This window comes from Poecilia reticulata, chromosome 13, assembly GCF_904066995.2.
Source record: "Poecilia reticulata chromosome 13, P_reticulata-male-v2, whole genome shotgun sequence".
In the NCBI taxonomy this organism is placed as follows: Eukaryota; Metazoa; Chordata; class Actinopteri; order Cyprinodontiformes; family Poeciliidae; genus Poecilia; species Poecilia reticulata.
The window spans coordinates 12,378,971-12,397,263 of record NC_088842.1 but is presented as its reverse complement, the minus strand read 5'-3'; the positions used below and the strand labels follow the sequence as shown (position 1 = coordinate 12,397,263).

General features: G+C 41.6%; 1 protein-coding gene across 8 annotated transcripts in view; it reads left to right on the top strand.

Annotated features, from left to right (window-relative positions):
- The window catches only part of dock10 (dedicator of cytokinesis 10), a 68,461-nt gene that overhangs the window by 10,093 nt on the left and 40,075 nt on the right, over positions 1-18,293 (top strand). For 6 of the 8 annotated variants that reach the window (XM_017308310.2, XM_017308314.2, XM_017308309.2 and 3 more), the window contains exon 1: positions 11,088-11,830. The exons of 1 other annotated variant lie outside the window; for it this stretch is intronic. In XM_017308310.2, the coding sequence (XP_017163799.1) occupies positions 11,672-11,830 (159 nt within the window). In that variant the 5' untranslated portion in view covers positions 11,088-11,671. Of the gene's footprint in view, positions 1-11,087; positions 11,831-17,424; positions 17,584-18,293 lie in introns of those variants that run through there. One more of the 8 variants, XM_017308312.2, reaches the window with a different exon arrangement.

Genomic DNA, 18,293 nt, shown 5'->3' with positions numbered 1-18,293 from the left:
ATAACTAAAAGTAATTTTTCCATCTTATGCTGATAAATTTACACTTTTAAAATCTTTCACTACGTCTACCAGCAAGAGGTCATTTAGTCATTTAGTTTTTGTAGATCAGAGGTCATAAACTGTCAAATTGTATGGAAATTAAGTGGGAATAAGGAAAGATACAAGGTAATTTACAATTATACATATATTTATAAACACATTTGAACATTATGAGTATTTATGGCTACAATTTATAAACAAAACTTTATATTGAGGCATAAACTGATACTCAAAGGCAACCTCGAGTTAACATTAATCACACTTGATGATGATTTTTTTAATGCTGTATAATGAAGGCAGGTTAGGAGTCTAAAGTGGTAGATAGTGACACATTTTGACTGTTTAAGCTGATGTTGCTGATTCAGTTGTTCTGCTGCCAACTCTTATTTTTTTCAAAACTATTTTCACTAGCGGTTTCTAGTATTTTTGGTATCAACAAATGCGACGACGCCTTTGCACCACTCAGACAAAAGTAAAATGCAAGGTAAAGAACGAGTCTTTTTCAGTGCTGAAGGAAATCATGACAGCATTTTGATGGTCGGATCATATCTAGAAAAAAAAAACTAAAAAGAACTTGCCACAAAGTTTGCTCATACGTCGAAATGAGATTCTCACGATATGATAACCTTGAGTAATGTTCCACAGTTTTACTTAATTCTGGTAGAAACAAATGATTTAGAATAAAAAAATGCATAACAAGATGAAACTTTTTTTTAACAGAGATTAATTTTTTCTGCTTCCCAATGTACCCTTTGTGTTTGTTTCAAAACGACATTGATAGACCATTGTGAGGAACAACTGAGTAAATGTTGAAGGGAGAGCAAAATGCATCAGATCTTTACATGGAAGTCTGGAGCAGGCCACTGCACTCCGTTTGCTACTTTTAAAGGTGCAGTCAGCTTTGGGCAACGCAACACTGGCAACTATCTACCTATAGCCATTAGGAGTCAGTGCCATCGCATTGTAGGTCATCAAGACTCAACTGTATCGTTGCAGGACAAGAGCTACATTCCAGCTGGGAAGTAAATGAGAGGGAAAAAAAGATCGTTTTTGTCTCATTTTGGGAAATTTGGACCGTGATAGCATAAAAAGTATTCATTAAATAACAAATTCTGCTCTGGAAATCAATGTAATTTGGATCAAAGATCACAAATATTTGCCATTCCTCCCGACTCATGCTAGCAGCGTCACACTGACGTGTTGTCTTATGGTAACACTGGCAAATCAACATAAAGGTGAAGTAGTTTTTGTTGCTGGGTTATAATGTATAGGGGTGGAAACTTGCGTTTGAATTACCAACTTCAGTGTCTGCATTCTCCGTATAATGTCCGTCTTTCGCCGCTGATTATAGGATTTTCCTAGCTGGCTTGCTTTTGCTGCTTGAGACGCACAAGAAGAAAAGGGCTGGCTGGTTGGGGTCATGGAGGGCTATTTGGGGTGTTAAGGAAGGACAAGTGTGGATCGAGAAGGGAGACAGTAAAGAAACATTACGCTTGTTAAAACACATGAGGGAAAGTCTTCAGAGCAGCTGCGTCCTCAGCCTGAACTGAGACCCCAGGGAGACGGAGCAGAGCTGAGTGGGAGTCTGGTTAGTAGACACGACTGGTGTGGAGGTTACACTGAGGTTACGTGTAGGCTTTGTGTAGGTGTCATGTGTAGGTGTTGTGAATGGATGATTAATGCAAAAATAACCATCTAAGCAGCGAAGATATGAATTGGAGGTTATAAAGGAGCCTTCCTGCAATCAAGCTGCTGTTTTTATTTTCATAAATACAGTTCACACATTGTGCTGGTATGTATTCCTGGCCGGAGAGGACGCAATTAAGTACCGGTGGAGAATGAATATGTCGAATTCAAAGTTAGGACACAACATTGAAACTTGCGGAATAGAGTTTCTTGGTGATTTGGTGTGCTAAAAGTAAAAAAAAAATTAAGATTGAGAAATTTCACAAGCAGATTTGGTGTCGTCGTGTTGGTTGGAGAAAACCTGACCCTGTAAATTTGCAACTGGAGCAGCCTCACATCTGTGTAAATGTCATAGATACGATATTTAAAAAACACAAAAAGTAAATGTCAATGTTGAGAGAAAGAGGTCATAAACATCGTGCTGGAGGGATTTTTATTATGTCGCTCTGATGTTCTTTCCAGTGAGATGAAATTTTGATGTGCAGATTAATATTGACAAAACTTCCCCTTTCAGCCGAGAGGCTCCATTTTCTGAGAATCACATTAAATTGAACAGCGGCTTTATTTCTTTTTGACCATTCTTGTTACTGTACTCCTACTTCTGATACCTTCTTTTTACACGAGCTCGTGCTTCATTTTTGCAACTGAAAGCATGTTTGTTGCACCGGCAGTGCCAAGGCGACCGAGCATGCAGACAAAATGCTCTTTTCATTTCTCAAATTAAAGGCAAATGCAGATTTATGGTGTTTTACAATAAGCATTCGTACTGTTTGAACTTTCCCAGATTTTGTCCAGCAAACTACAATTTATTTGACTTTACGTGACAGACCAACACAAAGTAGTTCGTAATTGTGAAGTGGAATGAAATTTATATGGTTTAAACAGAAAAAAAATCCTGAAAGTGTTTTGTATATTCATTTGTATTCAGTGTCTCTTGTTTATTTGGTAAACACGGTTTATGTTGCAGCTTTGGCTTTTTAGTAGCGTTTTTAACCTAAATCTGCTTTAAACTTCCCAGATTTCTTTTCCTGACCGGTCTGTTGTGTTCCTTGGCTTTCATGGTGGTGTTCATCAATGTTTTCTGATTAAAACCCTTGAGGCCATCATAAAGCACCTGAATTTGTAAAAGGAATTGCATACAAGTTGACTGTTCTTTCTAATTATTTGCCTAATGAGTGACTTGCAAATTATGTAGGAGTACTAGATCATGCATAAAAATACTTCCCTTTTTTTTAGATTTATTAGGTTTTTGTAAAAGTCCAAAACCATACCTGCTACATGTTCCAGGAAATGGGTATCTGCTGCTTTTACCTTGATCTGTCACATAAGTTCCCAGTGGAAAAAAACACGAATGATGTTGGTTGTAATGTGACAAAATGTGAAAATGTTCAGGAAGTATAGAACGCTTTTGTAAAGCACTGTGTTTTGAGGAAGAGCAGTTTGTTGCAAAATCCATCTACAATCAGCGACCTCAGCTGTCTGAGTCAGGACAGGAGGAGAGACAGCGGGGAGACGTGGAGAGGAGCCATGTGGGAGAGAGAATTAATGAAGGGCTCTGAGAGGAGCTGTGTGTCTGCGTTTTCTGCGAGGCTCTGCTTTTAATACTTCACGTGTTTTCGAAGTCTCTCTTCTTTCACAAACGTCTGGAGATTCTCTGCAAGACTTCCCCGTTGTCCCAACGCAAATGTCTAAAAGCATTTTCCGTAACTACTTGATTTACCGCTGTCTGACATAGTTTTTAAGAAAACCAACAGCACAAAAAAAAAATATATATATATATATATATATCTATATGCAACCCATTCTGCAAGAATATCAGCTCAGTTTCTTTTATAGTGGAGTCCAGTTATCCAGGCATCGAAGACGCCTCCCTTTTACTTGCTTTCTTTCTCTCTCTTCCAGCCTCACCACTGTCCCTCTACTCACCTTTGGTTTAAACATTGTTCTCCGACAGTGAACAAGTTTATCTCTCTATCATGTTAACGGTGTTCTGTTCAGATTTCACACGTGCAAATTTAAAGTTTGAGGTCCATTGGAAACACTTCTATAGTAAGTGACTATAAAGTAGGAGCGAACGCAGTGATGTTTTCCTGCTTTCAATTTTGGAATTAATTTTAGACGGAAAATGAAACCAAAAGAGGACGACTGGAAAGTTTTAACAATGCCCTCCGTACCCGGCAGCAGATCTTAAATCGCTTCCCCCCTTCCCGCCTCCCCGCCTCTTCCAAATTCTCCGTCTCATCGCCCCTCTCTAGCCCCCTTCCCCCAACATCCCTCCTGCCTCCAGGACTCGAGCTCTAGTTAAAGACTTTTTAATAGCTTCCTTTTCTAAACAAACCAACTACCAGAGAAGCAGATAGCATCTCGTGCACGCAGTGCCTCCTTGAGGTCGTTCGTGAAAGCTGTGGCGGCGGAAGCAGCAGAAATTCAGACCGGCATAAACAGAGACGTCGTGCATAAAATGCTGCTGTGTTGAGTTCCCAGCACTAGATGGCATTGGCAGTGTGCTGCATCTCTCTGCTCTTCAAGTTACCAACCAACACAAACAGTGTCCCAACGCCGACTTCCTGCATCGTGTGCAGCCCTGACTGTATTGCATGAAAATCTGTATTTGAGATCATGCTTTTTTGCTCAACAGTTCTGCACGCTTACAGAGGCAAATTAACATCGGCCAGTTGTTTTAGGCAAGACGTTTTCTGGCCAATTTTGCAAGTACATTCAAGTTTCTGTTGGCCGCCTGCTGAGAACGGAGAAGCAAAGCTTAGTTTGCACATTTGAAACAGAATCCTACTTTTGGGAAAAGTTCCTTCTTAATGAACTTTTTGTGATTTACAAAACAGAGAAAAGTTCGAAACACGGCCCTTGCGAACATTAGTGCAGAGTAACATCGCATGTGTCATGGAGCGGCTTTGAAGGCAGACCACAATGTAAAACAAAACTAAAAGGTTCTGCAAATGTCTGCAAGTCAAAACCAGAAATTACTGGCCGAGAATAAAATAAGCGAACGAATGTGATCTCACAGCAAAGCTCGCCGGAGCTACAACGCAGGGACAGACTAAAGAGTAAAAACCCTAGAAGTGCTGACAAGATGTGTTCCAAAAAAAGTAATAAACCAGAAAAAAAAGGGGGTCAGCTCACAAAACCCACTCATTCTGACATCTGTAACCTAAAAAATAAATAATCCTCTCCAAATGCGTCAGGTAAGTGAAAAAAATAAAAAAATTACTCAGTTTACACCTTTTCTGCCTTCCTGTTTGTCAGAGATGGCATGCTGTGGTAATGCATCTGTATTCTGTGGTTTTTCTGAGAAGTGCATCTCAGAAAATGCTTTGAAACATTATCACTAGTTATGGGATGGTACTGGGAGTGTCTGCAGGGCCTGTGGTAGATCGTGTTTGTCATGAGCTGATAAGATTTCTGCAGAGGGAGTGAAAGTCCTCGCGTACGACAGCCAGGAAAAGTTTAATGTCGGGCCATTTTGTTTTTTTTTGTTGTTTTTTTTTGCCCTCTGCAAATGCCAAATGCTCCACTGCACTTAACTCTTTTCTTGAATAGCAGCATCCCTCACATTGTAGCTACCATGGTAACAGGGGCGTGTTTTCCTGAATAAACTCAGTGGAGCTCCACACCACATCAAAACATGCTGCCGTGATTCAGCCTCCAGCCCTACAGGGAGTCTAACTATAGCAGAGCTAGCTGCTTACAAGGCAGTGTTTGCGCTGGGTTTAATGAATTCCACCTTCCTGTTTGGCCTAGTTGGATGAAGTTTTTCCCCAAGTTTCACCTCCGGGGACTTACCAGCACCAGATGTGCGCCGTGCAAGTGTGCGTTCACCCTCCTAGCAAAGATGTAGAAACGTGAAGCGTTGGCTTTGCTGTTTTTTAAGGATTGTTCATCAGAGTAGCGGTCCTGCTGGGGCGAGGGGGATTACAGTGACGGAGGCTCCACAGCTGGAACACATTAACTCCACGCATGATGAGAGCACTCGGCTACACACAACACGGTGATGTCATTTTCCTCAGAGGTTCGGGCTCACTCGCAGTTTAAATGCAGTTACTCACATGCAGAACCCGGTAACCACATTTACATCATGTAAACACAGTAACAAAAAAAAGAAGAAAAAAAAGAAACCAGCTGTGTTTTCATGCTCATTGATTTTGCAAGGGGTAATTTAGAGGAGCATGTTTTTTATGTTGATGTTTCTCTTCAGATTGGACAGTGCCATGACTTTGTTTTCTCTTTCTCACACTTAAATATGTCAGATCAGGTTGACAAAAGCAACCTGAGGAATATCCATTTGCAAATTAGATTTTTTATTATTTTTATTTTTTGCAAGAAAACAACTATCCAAACTAATATGGCCCTGTGTGGAAAAAAGTGATTTTCCACAAAACCTGATAAGGGGTTTTGCCACCCTCTGCAGCCACAACTGCAACCAAACACTTGTAATAAATTCCAAGGTTTCTTTTTAGATTCCTGTTGAGGAATGTCGGCCTTTTATTGAGTTTGTGGCACAAATGGCCTTGATTTACCAGTAGCTTCACAGAATTTTTTTTTTAATTCACTCATTGTATAAATAAAATGTAAGAGTGTTTTTTTTTTCTTTTTTAGCACCTCATACTACTGTTCTTGTAAGTTTAAGGTTTATATTGCATGTCGTTCTTATTATCACCAGTGGTGGGTGGTAATATACTCACTGACAAATGCTCATAATCAGCTTTGGTATTTAAAATGATATATTTATGCATGGCAGTAGTATGCCTCAGGGAGGTTTATAGACATCTTGTAAACCCTCAGATCTAACCTTAAGTGATGCTTTTACTGAAACACTAAAGTCTGGGAAGGCGTGAAGCATGGCACAGACAAGTTGACATCCTTTTTACTTCTTTCTGTCCTGACTTTGCTCTATTTTATGCTACATAAAGTTTTAAGACGGGGCGTTTCTGTTTCTGTCAAAGACTCACCATCATTGTCAGCCCCTCCTCTTCCAACTACAATTACCAAGAGGAGAGGTTTTTTTTTAAGGGTTAAAGTTAAAGCTAAATAAACAAAATTTCCATAAATTAAGTGTTTGACATAAAACATACCTTAAACAAGCACTATTATATTTTTAAACCATTTTCTGACACAACCTGACAGGATTTCTATGTCAGCTGGTCTTCTGGATGTGCCGTAAAGTGATCTTTGGTCTCTCAAGCTGCTGTCATCGTGATTTAAAGCGCTGCGTAAAAGCACTTTAAGCACTCTTCCACTCGGGATAAGCTTCTTGGTAATTCTTTTAAAATTGCCATCATTAGTCATTATCCAGGCTCTGCCAAAGTCTTTTATAGTTTTCCTTTGGATAATGGCAGTCTTTTGTTTCTAGACGAAAGTGGCAAAAATAAAAATAAAACTTTTAAATTCTTTCAGAAAGTTTGGGAAACAACAACAAAATGACCACATACAGTAAATCCGGTTGAAAACGTCCCCGCTCTCTTACTGTTTGAGCGTTTTACGACATTTTCGATTCCGGCCAAGAACACACTTGCAGCAGTCCGTACGATAATGGTGCCATGTGTTTGGAAACGTTGCGAAGGCAGACGGGGTGAATCGGTGTATGAGCTCAGGACAGCTGTGTAACATGGGCACATTGCTGGAAACCGGAGGGCACGTTGGCGTGGGCATGTCTGCATGACGGGACCATTGTGGAAACCTGGTGTAGAAAACAAAAGCCCATTTCTGTGGCTCCAGCGTGTAAACGCCGCCGCTATGAGGGCATGTTGCACTGAGCGGCTCTCAGTGACGGGCAGTGGATGTAGAAGGAGGAGAGGCCGATGGTGGGAACAGTTAATGTTTGTCTTTTGTGCACTTCACAGGCTGCGCGGGACATGTTCTCTGTCATCTCCTGCTAAGTGGGCCGTGTTTGTTAACAGCACCGTGTGGGAGGGAGGGAGGGCTGAAACGCTCCATGTCGACACTCTGGTGCCTCTTTCCGTTTGTACATTTGTGTTTGCCGTTTATATATAGCTGTGTAAAGCATTATAATAATGAAGATGTCAGTGGGTGTTGGGTGGTGGGATCTCGCACAGCACTGTCATGGAGCTGAGGAGCTTAATAATGACCTAACGGCGTCTCCATGGTTACCCCACTCTGTGTTGTGACACCGAGAAAGTGGAAAAACTCAGGAGCTACGCATTTTACTTAATGTAGACCCGAACGTAGAAACTTTTTTACACATGTAGGGAACTCAGTTAATCATAAAATATTGACTCAAGGGTTTTTGGAATGACTTCATAGACACCAAATTAATTTCTCCTCTTACATTTATCCGTTTGATTCATAGCTTGGAGTAGCTATTTGCGGTGCAAAAGTTGTAAGCAACTCCCAATTTCTTACCGAGTTAGAGAGATTTAAAATCTGTTGCTGAATTCTGATTTCTGTAATTTTTTAAATTTCCAATACCAGTTTGGATTCAACATATAAACATTCGACATATGGGTCTAGATTTTTGCTCATGTATAATTATTTATTATTTATGTTTGGATCAGAGCTGACATCACACTGCCAGTGTGGAATAAAGGAACATTTAGCAAATATTTTGAAGACAATGGCGTATTATGAGATTTCTGATCTATTTTTATGTAAGCATTTTTCTCACATAATGAGCCTCTATGTGGATGTTGTAGAGGATGTATGTACTTGCTCTAAATCTAAGATTTTCCCCCAAAATTGCCAACATTGCCATATTTTTTACATGTTCCATGATGGAGAGAGATCAAAAGGATAAAATGAGCAACTTTTTTGCTGAAGATTTTTTCTCTCTACTTCTTCCATAGCCTAATAAAACTATAAACATATCTCAGTTTGAACATATTTTTAGCTGTAGCAGTTCTTTTGAAATACTTGTGCACATCTTTCATGTTTTTTCTGACTTCGGTTTTACGATAAAATAGATAACTTTGAGCCTTTTTTCACTCGGTAAAAACATGTTCCTGGTGGCATCCACTGATTTGAAGCCTTCTTGAATTTGTATTTTTCCAAGCCTGCTGGCCCTTAATCAGGATTGGTCGAGTTGAAAATGGTCAATTTCCAATCAGCAGAATATTTTTCAATTCTATTTTTTCATGTAATTATTCACGCAGGTCCCATGCATGTATTTTAAGTTTTCCTTCAAGGTTTTTGTGATCAATATGATCCAGAAGCTCTTGCAAAGACTTCATCAAAATACCAGTGCAAACATGCTAAAAGCTTTTCAGCTACTATAATGAGTGTTTGATTGTTGCATTGTCAATCACTCTCTGCAACAGATGAATAGTATCTGAAAGCATCATATTAAAATGGATGGCATTATGCATTTGAGGCACATTTGTAACCCAATCAAGTAACTATGTAACCTTCAGTTGTTGTAAAAACGCTGCATATGTCAAATATAGTTTGGTCTTTGTCTCTTTAAGAAGGTCCTACTCTTTCCGAAACGCCATCACAACAATGCTACAAACATTCTTGGGAGCATCGGACTGAGACAAATCAGCAGGTCTGTGAGAGGTCTTCTGTTTCTATAGTGAGCGCTCTCTGGTGCTTTCCCTTTCAGCTGCTTGCAGTTTGTTTCATTTTCACTGATGCAACTCATTTTGAGAGTAGTTGCAATAAAGCAATACAGTCGCTGAAATAGAAACTCTTAGGTAGTTTTTGGTCAACTGATAAGTGACTCAGCCTCTCCGACAGCTAGCTGAAGTGCTGCTCCTCATGTCCAGCCAATCCAGAGACATGCAGTGGCTCGCAAGAATATTCACATCTACTTCAAAACTCTACATTCATTGGCTTTACTTTCGCTGTTTAATAACATTTTTGTGAAAATGCATGACGGAAAACTGTAATTAAAATTATAACTTTAGTTTAATATTGTAAAAGGAAAAGTGAAAATATTTTCCGCCACAACCGGATTTTGTGATGTATTTTATTAGGGTTTAATGTGATTGACCAATGCAAAGTGTTGCATAACTGTGGAGGGGAAGTAAAATGATACACGGGTTTCAACAGTTAAAAGAAAAGAAAAACCTGGAAAGCATGAGCTGCAGGTCCACTCCTTCCAGCACATCTAGACACTAAAATTCTCCCTGGATCCCATTTAAGGGTATCAGAGTAAAAGAGGCTGTGCAGAAATGCAAACCAGAGTTTTGAGGTGTTTTTTTTATTTTTTATACATATCCTGGAAATCATGGACATATATAATGTCATTTCGCAACTGCGAAAAAGGACAAAGGCAGAGTCAAATACACAAAAGTGGTTAAAAAAATTAATAGAGGCAAAAATACAGAGGAAAGGATGGTTGAACTGTTTGCTGATAGAAACAAAGACAAACTGGCATTGAAGGAAGAGAACACACTCACTAAATACACACAGGAGGAGGAGATGATTGTGAGCAGGTGCTTCCAATCAGGCTGGTTGGAGACGAGCCGGAAGCAGAGAGAGGTGGAGCAAATCAAAGCTACTATGTAGCGTCATTTCATATCAGGGCTCTTCAAATCCAAGCTGCGCGGTCTGGTGTCCTGCAACCGCTAATGTGTCCGTGGTCCAACACACCTGAATCAAATGCCCGAATTATATCCTCAGCATGCAGTCAGGATCTCCATGACCTTCTCGTGACCTCATTATTCAGCTCAGACACATCCAAAAGTTGCAGGACATTGGGCCTCGAGGATTGGAGTTGAAAACCACTGTTTTAGATCCCAGTGATTTAAGCAAATATATTAGGGTCTGTTAAACTAGATTCAAAGCAAAAACCTGGCTTGCATTAAGTCCTTAAAAAAGAAAAAGAAAAAAAAAGGTCTTTACTTTGTTCTGTTTGTAGTTCAACAAGGACAACTGGCGCAGAATAAAAGGAGATTTTATGATGACAGATACTTCAAATTGAGAAATGTTTGCTTCTGGGAACGCTCCCCTTTTCTTTTCGTTCAGCCGCAGTCAGTGAAATAAAGCAGCACCAGATGTTTTGAAGACATGAGAAAAATCAGAGTCACTCGGCGATATCGCGAGTGAAGCAACGGAATTTGAATGCATGCGGGACGTCGTCGGTCTTCCTGCGGCTTATCTTCATGCTCAAGCAAAGTTCGAATGATTTCAAATGCGAGGCTCTGCGGGGCTAACACGCCACATGCACGCCTCGTCCGCGAGGCCACCCACTCCCCTTACTCCATCCGCTTTCTGTTCCTAAACTCTTCATTCTCTCGCACTTTGCTGCAACAGGACGGACTGCGGCAAAATCATAACACACATCGCAATCAGCCAGGGTACGCGTTATTTAGCCGAGCAGCCGCAGCTTTGCAGAATATTTGCTGGAAGCTCTCAAGAGCAAAACCCACAACGGCCCAAACACAACAAACGGAGATAGGACTGAAAAGTGTTGGCGTAGTCGGGGAAGCAAATGGAGAGAGACGTAGCTGCAGCAGTATGGAAATCAGAAAAAATGATGTTGGTTTGGGTGTGTGTGGAAGTCTGCGTGTGCGTGTGTGTGTGGCGGCTGGTTCTGGTCAGCTGACGGGTTTTGCTGAGTGCGATTTGTTGGATGTGCCTGGCTTCGGCTGAAGCTCACACAGCTGCAGTCAGTGTGTGTGTGTTTGGAGGACGAAAATGAGAGCAAGAGAGAGAGAGAACACAAGAAGGGAAGGCAGAGAGAGAGAGAGAGAGAGAGGAACATGCAGGACTGCCAGTGTATCAGCTCAGCAACAGCAACATTAGGAGCTGCAGGCTGAAGCAGAGCAGCTTTGGGAAAACCTCCTCAAGTTTTCAGAGCTGGACTGCTTGAAGTGACAACCACAGGGCCTTGATGGAGCTCTTGGTGTCACACTTCTAGAGGAGAACACATCACCTCTGGCGGGACCGGAGGCCTGAGCCAAGGCCGGTTTCCGATAGACGAGGCTGAGCTCATCCGGAGCGGATCGGGGTTGGACTTGGAGGCCGTTGGAGAATGGGGTGCTCGGCCAGTGTGGTCTTGCTGCTTCGCTCGGTGGGCGGAGCCGACTGTGGTCACATATGTTCACGGCAGGACCAGGCGTCAGTGGAAGCTGCAACTCCCACTCTGGAGGGTTACATCTCCACCAGTTCGCCTCTGACCATCATTATAATGGTAACCAACGGCGCTGTGTCTGCGGCTTCCCATTAAGTGCGAAATGCATGTGCGGATGACCTGCCAGTGTGCTGGAAAGGATGCAGTTGCGTGCAAAAAAAGCAGCTGCGTTTCAAAGTGCATTGGCATGCACTTTGAAACGTTGAAAAAGTACGTTAAAGTGTGCAGGTTTGTGTTAAGTGAAGCGTTTTTGGCTTTCTGCATCTTGTTTTACCTTCCCTTGTTGAAATTTAGGGGTTTTTTTTTATTGCTGAGGGTGACAAATGAGCAATGGCTTGAGGAGGCCATTAAGTTTCACAGCTGAGAAAAAGGCAAAGAGACGGAAATGGAAGAAGGAGAGTGGAGTGGGGTGGTGGGGTCAGACATGAGGAATCTGGTTTCGGTGGGAAAAAAAACTCTTTGCAGTTGGCCTGAAGTGAAAAGGAAAAAGAAAAAAGAAAATGTTATTTGATTTCAACTGAAGTATTTGGTTGGATGAGAAGCGTTTCACTGAATATATGAATGAACGTTTTACACAGTTGATGAATGGATTGTGTAAAAGTACACATGTTTCTCCTCCCTATCTTCTCTATTCAGGACAGAGTTCCCTGTCAGCCATCTGTAACAACTATTCTTAGCCAGACTTTTTCTTTTTTTAATTCCAAGAAATCCTACTTTCTGTACGCCAAGTGGAAAAAATGTTTGAGTCTTGGCAGTAAGGAGATCTTTACAGTCGCCCCTTTTGTCTCCCCTAATCCCCCTTCCTTCCCTCCTTAAATCTTGTCGTCTTCGGTGCCCAGTTACTGGCTCCTGCGCGAGGCAAGAGAGCGAGATCCACTCCAAAATCATATTAGCATGTGGACTCAGCTGATCCTTTTAGCTCATGGAACAACTGAGCACAAAGTGTCTATTTTGCAGAGTTTTAAAAAAACACAGGCATTTCCTTTGCAACAAAAAGTGCATCAGTCAGTGTTTGTATTTTGTTTTAATTGTGTTGCATTTTTAATATAACCAAGATGTTTTATTCTTTCAGCATATTCTGATGTGTAGGGTATTTTAAAGCTGTGTGGCAAAATTACTGGGACTTCCCCCATGGGACCTCAGCGACCTGCATGAGGTCAGGACTTAACAAAAGTCCCACATCCTTCTTGGATGACCGGGGCGACCCACTGAAGAGGGAGCTTGTCATGTTTCATTCTAGGCGTGTAAAACCTTTGGCTCAAATATGGAGCAAGCCAGTTAAAAAAAAAAAAAAAACCTCTTTGGTTGAATCAGTCCAAGCTATGTATATGGCGGCATACCAGCCGTTGCTCACATTTTCCCTGAAAGGAGAATAGAGATGCGTTGGACAGGGCGAGATTCTAACTCCATGGCTTCACAAAGCATCTTTGTGCGGCGCTGCTCTTCTGCACGGGTGAATCCCGCAAACAATTTTCCCACCAATTAGCCTGAAAACCTCAGGTTGGTCTTTTGAGGGCTCACAAGCGGCGGTGATAAATTTCATGTGACTCTATTGGTATCAGTTTAACTCGTCCTCCCGCCGCGTCCGACCTGCCAGATGTTTGTCTTGGCTACCTCGCTTCGCACACCTTTGTTTTGGTCGTGTGCACCCACAGTGCCGAGTGTTGCAGTCCGCTTCCTGGATCTTGTTCACTGGAAGAGAGTCAAGAGCTTCGTTGATGGCCAGAGAGTTTGTTTCTTTGATCTGAGCCAAAGTTTGTTTGCACTTCAGCGCCTCTGCAAACAAGTCAGACTTTTTGAGCAAATATCTTGATTCTGACTCAACAAGACCAGAGTAAGCGCGCGCTAACAATAATTGTCGAGTCCTTATTAAGAGTTTCTTGATTTTTTTTTTTTTTACAAACAGAAGCAGACTGTAAAACTGATGGATGGTGAACAGGAATTTGGTTTGTCACTAGGTTTGAGCAAAAATTGTCCCTCAGACAGTTTGAAGATTGTGTGACTTATAGAGAAAAACAGAAACAGCCATCTGAAGTTGCTTTTGAAGGAACGTTTTTCCAGCATATTGCATTTGAGGCCTCTTACAATTCACACGCTCGACCACTTGGTGAAGATGCAGCGACATTATATGATGATCTTCCAGATCAAAATCAAACCTTTAAAACATTTCGATTGCGCACATAATTTAGGACCATGCTTGTAGTTTGGGTGTGACGGTTTAAGTGGTTTGCGTCACATGCATTCATCTGGTCAATGCATGATGGCTTGCTGAATATTAAAAGAATGAAAATGAAATGCAATTGAAAATGTCATTATAATAAAAGAAAAATGAATAGTTAAAAAAAGTTTTTTTTGTTTTTTTTTAATCACATCCGTCAACATGGAGGACAATAAAAAAGTAATCGGCAACCTCCAGTGATACACAGAGTTAAATATTCCAGATCTTCCTTGGAAAAGCACATTGGGGGATTTGATAAAAGGACAGAAGTCACTTGCACTTTCTAGTCATACCCATCGCTTTGAGCTCCTTGTTGTGGAAGCACATTCGTCCAGCCACACTAACGAATGTGCACACACATCGATGAGCCGATTTGCAGATCTGTAGGCAATTTGGGGTGAAGTGCTTTGCTCAGCAGCACATTAGCATGTGTCAGAAGGAATCAGAAGTCAAGCTCATAACTTTCAGATTGAAAGACAAATATTCTGGAGGCTGGAGCAAACATCTGGAAAAAAAACAAACAAACAACAACAAAAAATCAAACCACGATATTGTCCAAATCATATTTGCATAACATAAACAATGGATTGAATGTCAGTTTCTCAGTCAGCTCAGGTTACGTTTCCCTGGAAACCACTTATGAGTTGTGTGCTGTTAATTGTGATTGTCAGATAGGTAAGACGCCATGTTCTTTGTGGAAAGGTCGACCTCACTGATGGTGACTTGTCTAATAATTAGTTGTTCTTTTTTTAAGCTAGGAAAATGCAACAATTAATTTGCAAAGGCAGATAAGGGAATTCCAGTGGAATCTCTCCTGTTTCCAGACGAACTTCTGATGCAAACTTCTCTGTTGGTTTTAATTTACTTTTCTCGTTTTATTTCTATTAAACAACTCTTGCAGCCTTTCGGGACTTTATTTGCATACAAATTATAATTGCCTTTGCCTCGTTAGTTTTTTTTAGCAATTTCAATTAACAGTTGCAAAAGCTCGTCAGTTTTTTCTCTCCTGTTGGACGGGAAATTCAGGCGTGTGACTCTCCAACAGTTTCAGAGTTTTCAGCCTGCGTTGCTGTAATGATATGAAGCAGATGTTTTCTGTCTGGGATCTGCTCGTCTCTGCTGTCTCAGCAGCTGCCTTTGCCCTCTTCTGTCTTCCGCTATTAGTCCACATCAATCTTCTGCAATCTTTCCCTTTTTCCACCCTCCCTCTCTCCCTCTGTCGCCTTCATTTTTTTATGCTCTAATAGGACGTAAAGTTGCTAAATCTTTGCATGAGAACGACGAGTCTTTCTTAGCCGTCTGTCTCTGTGTTTTCCCGACTCCTGTTTAATCTCTTTTATCTTCTAATTTCGGACAGACCGCTTTGCTCCCAGCTATCCTCGTCGATAGTCACGCTGTGAGCCGACAGTCTGCTGCTCTATTCGTGTCCTCCGTGCAGCTGGAGCTTTGCATCAACCACACCCACCCTGCCTCACCCCTGCTGGGAGGGAGGAAGGAACATGGAGGGGAGACGGGATGGAGGAGAGAGGATAAAAGGGGATGTTTAACAGGGTGAGAGCAAGGGAACGGGGTGGAGATAGAGAGAGGTATCAAAGAGAGAGAGGAAAAAAAACCTGAAGGCTGTTGAGGATGTTTGATGAGATGTGGGAGCTGCTGAGGAGAGGCAGAGATGGGTGGAGCCGGCTGGGAGGGAGCAGAGGAAAAGGATGGAGGAGGAGGATGAAGAGCGGCTGCAGATACTGAATAGATGTCAATGACTGAATTGATGAGAGGACAGTTTTAAAAGATGAGTTTTATGAATCAGATTCCACAGAGGTTTCACTTGATAAATATTTTTTTTTTTTTGCCATTATCGTTTCCCCCAGTTGACAAACGTTGGCATATAGTTCAACTTTCTCATCTTGAATGGATGTGACTCGTGTTGGTGAAGGCTGAAAACGCAGCACGCCTCACATTTAATGGTAAAGATGCATAAAAAAAAACTAAAAAAAACGTGAAATTTATTGACCTTCTCTTGTGTTGCTATTTAATCCTACATTTAAAAGTTTGATCCAGCTCTCTGTCTGTCAGCTGGTGGGCTTTATTAATCTCTCTTACCATCATCCTCACATTTCAAGTCGCTGCCCTTGACTGGTCATACGGCAAGTTTAGGTTTCATTTTGCTTTAATTTTGCTCATTTATTTCTTTAGCTCTTCAAGTTATTTGATTGCACTATGTATATTGCTACTCCATTGCCTTCTTGATACATGAGGGGAATAAAAGTCTGGGAGAGCCTTACTTCCTGACGATAAGGTGCAAAAGTTGTGAGCAGAGCCGCTATGGGATTTGTTCTTATTGCTACTTTGTGTTGCTTGACCAAAATGATCTGCATCTGTTTTCCTACTGCCCCGAAAAGCATCCATCGATCCATTTCTTACATGCACTTAATCCACTACGGGTCATAGGGAGGCTTGTCTCCAGATGTTAGTGGGTGAGAGTCCACTCGCAAAAGGTCACCAGCTCATCACAGGAAAGAGAATAAACGGACCACCATACACGTCAAGCTTATATTTCTTGGATAATCACACATCCACTTCCCCTCAGAGCTTATATTTCTTTTAGTTATTGTTATTTTCTGCATTTAGGATTATATTACATCAGACCAATGCAAGTTGATGCTTGTAAATCTTGACAGATGAGCCTCGTCGGGGCTCATACTCTTACTGAACCAGATTGTAGCTCTGAATATAATCTAAACGCTCTCATACGATGGTGTCCTCCCTCCAGTGACTGTGCGCTGGCCACCTCCCTGCGCGGTCTGAAAATAAATATATGAGCATCTGTTGTATCATCAAAAGTTGTTTCCTCTTGTATATTTCTCTGTTCTGCTCAGTGTAGGGAAGTGGGTGCTGGTCTCAGAGCAGCCAAACCTGAGACAAGCATTGTGCTAGCCGCTGTCAAGTATGACATGTAGCTCGTGTGCAATATGTATGCTTTTTATTGTGTCCGTAAGCGCTCGTGCATGTGCCGGTGTTTATTTTGGCTCGCAGTTGCTGTGACAATATAGCTTCGCGCAGGAAGGTGGCAGTTTGTGGGCGTGTTTGTTTCTGTGTTGCTGCGAACGCCAAGAAAATGTTAAACCAAAAAACGAAGTTAGCAAGGCTTTTAATCAAAAGCCTCTATTTTTTTTTTCATTCTGCGGCTAATTTATTTATTTAACTCCCTTAAATTTAAAAAGCCATTTGTAGAATCTCTACGACCTGATTGGTTAATGTCTCGCTCAATGGGGACTTTCTTGCCATCTGTGTGTGTGTGTGCACGTGTGCGTGCGTGTGTGTGCAGGTGCGTGTGTGTGTGTGTGTGCGGAATGTCTGTTGGACAATCACACATCCACTTCCCCTCCATCCACGTGTGCTGAGGCGAGCTCGCACTGAGAGTTAGTTCTGCTTCTGAAAGAGCACATGCCCACAATGTGCCTGCTGTGTAGCTTTTCTTGACTTCAGGTTGGAGATGGTTCTCTGAAGGCAGCCGGCAATGAGTTTCAGGAGCAAAATCACCTTCAGGAGGAAAATAAAAACCAAACGAGCACGGGCGGATTTCAGCCGGCTCAGCATTGTATGTATTTCTGCTCTTTTTTGTTCTACTTCTTGTAGCGTTCTTCCTTATTGTTAGACGGATTAAATCACTATTCCAGGCTGGTAGTTGACCAGCAATTAGTTATAGATCATGTCAGTCATTTTTTTTTTTTGCGGTTTACACACATTTAGTGACTGTACAATTTGATTAAAAATCTAGGACCATAACGCTGAGCTTGGTTTGTACAGAATCCTACAAGTAGTCCTCTTGCTTTTCTTCGGAAGACCTTCTTCAGTCAGTTCAGCTCGACAATAAGCTGTAATTCTTAACAAAGTTCAACAATCAAACAGAAATGAGGAACAAAATCCTCAGCTATAACTGTAAGCGATCACTTTTTTTCTTCTTCTTCTTCTTCTTTGATAGTAAATAAATTAGGTTGAATTTCCTTCCTTGTTAAAAAACACACACTATCTTCGGGGCAGAAGTCGTTTTCATCCACGGTCACATTTTTTTGCAGGGAACTAAAACTGTATTTCCATCATTCTGTTGCCGTCTGTTTCACTTTTCTGTGCCAGAGACGGCCGTGAGAGCAGCCAGGCTGTTAGACCTCGCTGTGACGCCCGGGCTACGGCGTAGATGTGAACTGAACTAGCTATCATAACTTCCTCTGGGTTTCTGACCACAACCTGCTGCACCTCTCACTTTGCTGTTGTTGTTGCTGCAGGGCTGCCGCTCTCTGAATGACAGAA